The 7568-nt window shown below is 54.4% G+C and overlaps 1 protein-coding gene across 6 annotated transcripts in view; it reads left to right on the top strand.

Moving 5' to 3' along the window:
- Positions 1 to 3959: 3959 nt before the first annotated feature.
- The window catches only part of HNF4A (hepatocyte nuclear factor 4 alpha), a 28131-nt gene continuing 24522 nt past the window's right edge, over positions 3960 to 7568 (top strand). For 2 of the 6 annotated variants that reach the window (XR_003003478.1, XR_003003477.1), the window contains exon 1: positions 4033 to 4240. Coding sequence is in view for 4 of the 6 variants with exons in the window: in XM_024746851.1 (XP_024602619.1) it covers positions 4126 to 4240 (115 nt within the window). In the remaining 2 variants the exon portion in view is untranslated. Of the gene's footprint in view, positions 4241 to 7568 lie in introns of all 6 variants that reach the window. The other 4 variants (XM_024746852.1, XM_024746850.1, XM_024746851.1 and 1 more) reach the window with 3 other exon arrangements.

Here is a 7568-nt window from a genome sequence, read left to right as displayed (position 1 = left end):
CTGGAGTTTGGTCAGTTGTTGGGGACCTATATTGTGAGAAAGTTAGGACTTTGTCCACAAACTGGAATTTGAAATTTCAAAGGGGCAAAACTGAAGGGCCCTACCCAGGAGTGGAGATGGCTCTTGGCTTCTTTCCCCCACGACTTTTGTTCTCTGTCTTGATAAGTCCCGGGTTCCCTGCACCACTCCCTGGGTTGTGGGCGGGGGAGGGGAGACAGGAGATAGTGGGGGCTTGAGCGCCCAGGGGACATGAAGACGCCAGGCGGCCCGTGGTGGCTGGTGTCTGGAGGATGCCTCTGCACTTGCACGTGCCCCGGGACAAGCTCCTTCACTTCTCAGACCCCTGAGCTCCCTGGCAGTAACGTGACAATGGAACCACTAGCCACCAGCGCTCCAGAATTCCAGGGTGCTTTCCAGGGATCCAGGAGGGAGGCAGCATGGAGTGGGTAAAGCCCTCAAGCTCCGGAGTCAGACTCGGGTTCCAATTACACCCCCTCCTGTTACATCATTATGGCCTTAGGCAAGTGACTTCCCCTCTTTGAGCCTCAGTTTTGTCACCTACAAAGTGGGACAGATAAACAGAGAAGAGTGGAAGGCTCTTAGCACTGGGCCTAGCACAGATTCTCTCCAGAAACATTAGCCATTATCGTCATTTAAAAGAAAAATATTGTGGTCCAGAGCGGTGCCTCCCTTAACCACTATCCGCGCCAGAGGCCTCAGCACCCTGCCCACTGCCGCCCCTCCCCGACCCCTGGCTGCCCAGGACAGTGGTCTCAAAACACCCCTCCTTCCCTTCCTGAGGCCCCCGTTTCTCCAGCTACAACGAAAAGGAGTGGGACCTCCAGCTGAGCTCTGAGACCTCTCTGTTTTCCCCTGGGAACTGGGGCGTGTTGAGCTGGGGTCTGACTGCCCCAGGGGCCGGGCCAGAGATAAAGAAGGACTGCTGAGTTGATGGCGTAGAGGCCAGGGTTTGTTCAGGCCTGGGCAAGCCGTCCCTGGAGTTCTCCTGTGCAGGGGGTCCCGATTCCAGCTGATTATGTGGCCAAGGTCAAGGAGTCAGCCACTGATACACCCTGTGCTTACGCCCGGTCATCTAATGCTCGCACTGTCCCCGCGGAAAAGCTATCAAGCTGTCTGATGCCAAAATGAGGGCTGAGAAAGCTGGAACCTGAGGTCACAGAGTTTGGGAAGTTGGCAGTGCCTGACTTTTGACCCAGGTCTTTCTGATTTCAAGGTCCATGGTTTATCCTTTAAGGGTGGGGTGGGGGTGGGGGTGGGGGCGGATGTGTGTCATCTTCACAACAAACTTCAAGTTAGGCCCATTTTACAGAAGGGGAAACTGAGGCTTTGAAATAATAACTTGCCTGAGACCACAGAGCCAGTAGATCTTAGAGGTGGCCAGTCATTTATATGAGGGACGTGTATCTAGAAGGTATTGTTTGGGGTCAGCTAACGGTGGGGTGATTTGTGTATGTAACAGATTATGCAAGTCCTAGTTCATGGGTGGGTAGATTTACTTATGGAGTGGGTTGTGATTGGTGGGACATGGGGTATGAAATAGGTTTCTGGAATGTGCCTCATAGGCAGTGGGTCACCCGTGTCGTGCGTTTGGTAAAGCACGTATGCCACCGTTTGTGTACAGAGTAGCCTGTCATGTGCAGGCTGCCCACCTGATAGTTCGTGCACGTAACAGGCATGTGTGTGGCATGGTTGACCTTAGTTGATCATAGACCGTATTCAGTTCAGTCTAAGATGCCATCTGTAGAGGTTGAAAATTGTTACTTTTGTTACCGTTACACTTTGACATGCCAGCGATCCCAGCCCACTTTTAGAAATAGGGAACGGCGCCTCTTAGGCTCGATGAGATGCCTTACGTTTAGGCTTGTGAGAGGAGTAGCGGGGTGTGGCCTGTCACAGGTGCCAGACAGGTGGCAGGACCCGGAGTCGGCCCTTGAAGTCCCCTCCCAGAGCTGTCCCTCCTTCTCCTCTGTGTTTATGCCTTAGTTGGGTCTCCTGCCCGGCTCAGCCTTGGCCCCAAGGCTGTTGGAGCCAGGCTCAGATGTCCTGGCCGAGCACGGGAGGAGCCCACCAGGAGTTGAAGTCTTCTCCATCAGCCCTTATGGAATTTCTCTCCCTCCCTCCCTCCCTTGCAGTCTTGTCCTGATCAATAAACAACTGGGCCAGTATCTTCACCCCATTTTACAGATGGGAAAGTTGAAGTCCTTAGAGAGATGTGATTTAAGGAAAGTTATCCAAATAGTGAGAGAGCTAGTTCCTAAACCCAGGTCTCCTGACGCCAAATCCAGCTTCTCTTCTCCTCCAGAACAATTGCCCGCCCCTCCAACTCCCACCCCAGTTACCTCAGCTCCAGGGGGAAGATGGAGGGAGGAGAACACAGCTACACGGGGCAGAGAAAGGGCTTCTAATAGTTGGAAGAATACGAGCAGGGTACCTCCACACACCCCTCAAGTACATGCTGCTTCCCCCACTGATTCACCCACTCATTCATTCACCCATTCACTCACTTATTCTTTCACTCTTTCAGTAATTCACCCACTCACACATTAATTCACCCTGTCTCTAATTCACCCACTCTGTAATTCACTCATTCATTAATTCACCCACCCACTCACTCATTCATGCACTCTCTCACTAGTTCACCCACTCACGCCCTTGTTACCAAATCCCTGTGCCCGGCCCTTCCCGCCAGCAAAGGAGGACAGGTTCTCATGCCTCCAGAGTCCCAGATCTTTCTATGTCGGCCTGCACTTTCCAGCTCCACCACCCCAGGTAGTCTGGGAGCTCATGAAAGTGTCTGCGCGGTGGGCAATGTGGGCTGGAGGGTGCAGAAGAAAAGAGTAAGCCATGAGTTGAAGGCAGGCGGGCCTGGTCCCAAACGAAAATGTAGGGCCCCTTGTTCAGAACAGCCGAGCATTAAGCCAAACACGGGAGCCTGAGAGTGGAGCTCTGTGCACTGCTCCGGTGGCTCACCCGTGAAGCCCACTCCAGAGGGAGGAGGTGGGTGGAGAGAAACAAAGGAGATACGAAAGGGAGGCCAAGGGGGGCAGGAGGAGAGGGGATGGACGCTTGCTGGGCACCGCTTGGTGTTTTCCTAATGCCATCTCATTTAATACTCAGACCACCCTTTGAAGTTGATTGTGTATTTTCTAGAGGAGGAAACTGAGGCTCAAAGAGGAGAATCATTTACCCAAAGTCACGATTAGTAGGTGGTAGGCGCCTGAATGTTAATCCAGGTCTGTGGGGCTGTAAGCCTTGTCTCCGCCTGTTCCCCAACGGGAGGGGGAGGCACGGCAGAGGGCGACAGAAGGAGGTGACGGGGACCTGGGAGATGGAGTCTGTCTGGGCCTGAGCAGCTGTGACAGACTGAGCAGCCCCCTATGAGGGCTGGTGGTGGCCAGGGCGGGGTCCTGTGGAGCAGGGCAGGGGACCCAGACAACAGTGTGGGCCTCTCAGTCCTTCCTGCTCCCAGGAGAGGCAGGAACCTGGAAGGGTGCTCCCAGAATGAGGATCTAGAAGATTGGTATCTGGGGCCTGGGATTTATGTTTCTGATTCGTGAGCCATTGAGGCAGCTTTATCTCTGCGAGCATTGAGGGTCGAAGTCAATGACTGGGGAAGTTACTGAATTAGGGCCTCTTGGAGGTGGGCTGTCAGTGTCCTAGGGCATATGTGAGCGTATCAGCCTGACTCGGGGTGACAGTCACTTGGAGGGTGGCTGAGTCAGGGTCATAGTGTGCCCATCTTACAGAATTGATAACACAATACTGGGGAGCTGGGGCCCCATCCGTTGTAATAGCACTCCGGGGGGTCAGCCAGAAACCAACAAACAGCCAAATCCCTGCGGCCCCGCCCAGCCGGTCCACCAGTGGGGGAGCCGATTAACCATTAACCCCCAACCCTCCCTGGCAGAGCCTCCACCCCTTCTCAGGGGCTAGGCCAAGACTCCCGGCAGATCCTCCCAGAGGACGGTTTGAAACGCAGGAAGGCAGAGAGGGCGCCTGGGAGGAGGCGGTGGGAGGGCGGAGGGCGGGGGCTGAGGCTCGGCCCAGAGCCTTCGGGGTGGGCATCCTGGGCAGGGCAGGTGGCCGAGGTGTGAAGAGGGGAGGATGCGCCTCTCCAAAACCCTTGTCGACATGGACATGGCCGACTACAGTGCTGCGCTGGACCCAGCCTACACCACCCTGGAGTTTGAGAATGTGCAGGTGTTGACGATGGGCAATGGTAGGTGGGGGCAGGCGTGCCCAGGTGTGCCAGTTGGGGGCAGGTGTGCCCAGGTACGGGAGCGACTCTTCAGCACTCAGTTTGGGACTGGGAGAATGATAGATTAGCACGTTGGTCCCATAGGTGAGAGCACAGGTGTTGCCAGGTGAAGATGTGCCCAGGTACAGTGACCAGAGGTATTCTGGGTTGGGGGAGTGCTGCAAGGGCAAATCTTCAGCAAAAGTAGGTCCCAGGTATTCCTGCCAGGCCCCTGTGGTCCCTGTTACCAAAGCTGTCCCCGCTCAGCGTGTCACTGGGAGCGGGGACTTCATGGGAGCTTCCTCTTGGTGTCCAGTTCCAGTAACTGGTCCAACCTGGTCCCTTCTTGAGCCCCTTGGGCCTAGGTCCAGAGAGACGGAAAGGTATGTCCTGTCCCTGGGGACGGTGGATGGAGGCACAGCTGTGTTTCAGGGCATCTTTGGGACTTTCCTGGGGTGAACGCCCCACTCAGAGAAAATGGAGTTCTCAGGGAGGTTTTGCTAGATGAGACGCGGATCAGTAGTGCGTGTGCCGTGTGCGTGCGCGCTGGTGTGCGATCGTGACCTCCTCTTGGCGCGTATGCGTGAGTTTCCGTGTACGCGTGTGGGCAGGTGGTAGTGTGTTGCAAACGTGTGTTTCCGGGAATCCACTTGCATGTTTGTGTTCGCCTGTCTGTGGGTGCGTGTTCTGTGTCTTATTTCTAGTTGCATTTGTTCACTGAGTGGGTCTGTGTTTGTTGGTGTCTCTAGGGATGCCTGTGTTTGTCTTGCTTATGTCCGTGAGCGGTGATGAGTGTGTGTACGTGTGTCTGTGGATGTTTGCACACGTGGTCTGTGGATTGGATTGGTTTGTGTGCCCCAAGCTTCCTGGGTGTATGTCCCGTTTGGGCATCCTGTTTATACCTGCTTGTGTATGTGTGCGCATCCCTGCCCTCGGGGGTCCAGAGCACATGTGATTGTGTACACGTGATGTGATTGTGTACACGTGATGTGCAGGGTTGCCATTCAACAAATGCGATTCATATCAGCAACAGGTCCATTTGTCTTAGAGCAGATTGTGTTGCCTGTGTGTCTCTCCCCAGGTTTGTACATACGCTCCCATATCACCTAGAGCACATTTGAAGGGCGGGGGGGTCTCCTGTACAAAGAGATGGGGGAAGGGAGGAGGCCTGGAAGCCAGGATGCCGGGACCTGACTGGTCGAAGGCCAGCCTCACAGGAGAGAGGGCAGCTGGCCGAGGTTGGCCTTCCACCTGCCTTCCTTCCATGGCTCCGCGGCTTCAGCTGAGGTCTGTAGAACTTGGGTCAGCTCAGCTCAGCCAGAGAGAGGTATCTGCCCTGCCTGTGGTCAGTGGGCACTGCCCGTGGTCAGTCTTACCAGCTGCTCGCCTCCCCCTGCCATTCGCTCACTGTGTGACCTTGGGTATGTCACCTCCCCTCTCCTGGCCTCTGTATATTCTACAAAATGGGCTTAGTCACCTGAGGCCTGCTGGCCGGCCGGCTTTTAGGAGTGTCCAGGTATCACGTGAGGGGAAAACACACAGGAAATGGTAAACAAGAAGCTGCTGCACTAGGCAGGGTCTGTGTGACCCCAGAGGGATAGTGTGTGCTGCCACACCTGGTCACCGCCCAGCCCTGGGCTGCCCCCATCACCCCTTCAAAGCGCATGTCTCCAGCTCCCGAGAGCTGTGTGTTCCTGAGACAGAGGCCAGGCTCCTTACCAGCTGTTCTGAAGACAGGACAGCCTCCAGCTCTGGAGCCAGAAAGATCGGGGCTCAAATTCTGGCATAAATCCTCCCTACCTGTGTGAACTTGCCAAGCCATTTTCCTCTCTGAGCCTCAGTTTTCTCATCTGTAAAGTGGGAGTAAATCATAGCGTCTGCCTCCCAGGGCTAACCAGAGGATCCAATAAGATAAGGCACTTGGGGCTTCCGTGGTGGCGCAGTGGTTGAGAGTCCGCCTGCTGATGCAGGGGACGTGGGTTCGTGCCCCGGTCCAGGAAGATCCCACATGCTGCGGAGCGGCTGGGCCCGTGAGCCATGGCCGCTGAGCCTGTGCGTCCGGAGCCTGTGCTCCGCAATGGGAGAGGCCCGCGTAACGCAAAAAAAAAAAAAAACGATAAGGCACCTGAGTGCTTAGCGCTGGTAACTGGTCCTGGCCCCGTATGAGTCGTCTTAGGAACTCTGAGCATCTCTAAGAAGAGTCTACATTCTCCCTTGGAGTTTGAAGTGGGTTGAGAGTTGGGGTTATCTTTTGCATACATCCTGGGCTGGAGGCTTGAAGGCTCCAAAGATAGCTCCCTACCTGCCTGCCACTCTTGATTCAGAAGTGGCAGACGTCCTTGTTTATCAGAGGCCCCAGCAGACACCCCAATAAGGACAGCACTGGCCAGAGGCCAGCACTGGCCCTCACACCTGGACCATAAATCTGGTTCCTCTACTTAACAGCAATGTGATGACTCTGGGCAAGTCCTGTCCTCTCCGGGCCTTGATGTTCTCACCTGGAGAATGGGAGCCATCAGCTGACCCCGGGAGTGGAGTGATATACTTGGCATCACCCAGCCTATCCTGCCCAGGATATGGGAGCCCCTTCCCCCAGCCTCCGCCTGAGTTGTGGGGTCAGCTCTCCTGGGGGTTGGAGGAGGCAAGGCTGAGGGAGAAAGGGCACCAACGCAGTTTAACAATTATCCCCATCTCCAGGAATAATTCACCAAGTGGAGGGGGCCGCACTCCTGGGCACCCTCGGGAGTCTAGGTGATGTTCAGCTAGGCCACAGCAGCAATGAGATGTCCACTTGTGCTTGGAGGCTGGAAGTCATCTGCTCCCAGAGTTTTCTTCTGCAGAAAAGTTTTCATTTCACAAACACTGATATAGTGCTTGTTATGTGCCAAGCACTTCACGTATATTGATTCACTGAATCTTCATAACAGACCTGGGGATTATCATGTTCCCCATTTTACACGTGAGGAAATGAAGGCACAGAGAAGTAAATTAATGCAGCCAAGGTCACACAGCTAAGAGGTGGGCAAGCTACGATTTAAACTTGGCAGAAGGGCTATAGAGGTTGTGCCCTTAACTACAGAACTATATCCCTCTCCAGTTCTTAGCTAGATGTTCCCTAGGAATTCAAGATTGGATTCAGGGTTTCTATGAAAACACGTGTGTGTATGACTTTGTGAGATGTGCATATGTAGGCATTTTTCTGGGGAGATGGTCAATAGTGTTTGTCAACTTCTCTAAGAGGTCTATCCTTGGTAGAATATTTGCTTACAAAAAAGAGGGTTCAGCTGCTGAAACTTAAAAAAAATTGAAA

The sequence above is a fragment of the Neophocaena asiaeorientalis genome, unplaced genomic scaffold, assembly GCF_003031525.2.
Source record: "Neophocaena asiaeorientalis asiaeorientalis breed wild unplaced genomic scaffold, Neophocaena_asiaeorientalis_V1.1 scaffold132, whole genome shotgun sequence".
NCBI classification, from domain to species: domain Eukaryota; kingdom Metazoa; phylum Chordata; class Mammalia; order Artiodactyla; family Phocoenidae; genus Neophocaena; species Neophocaena asiaeorientalis.
The sequence above is the reverse complement of the archived record's forward strand: the minus strand, read 5'-3'. Positions and strand labels throughout refer to the sequence as shown.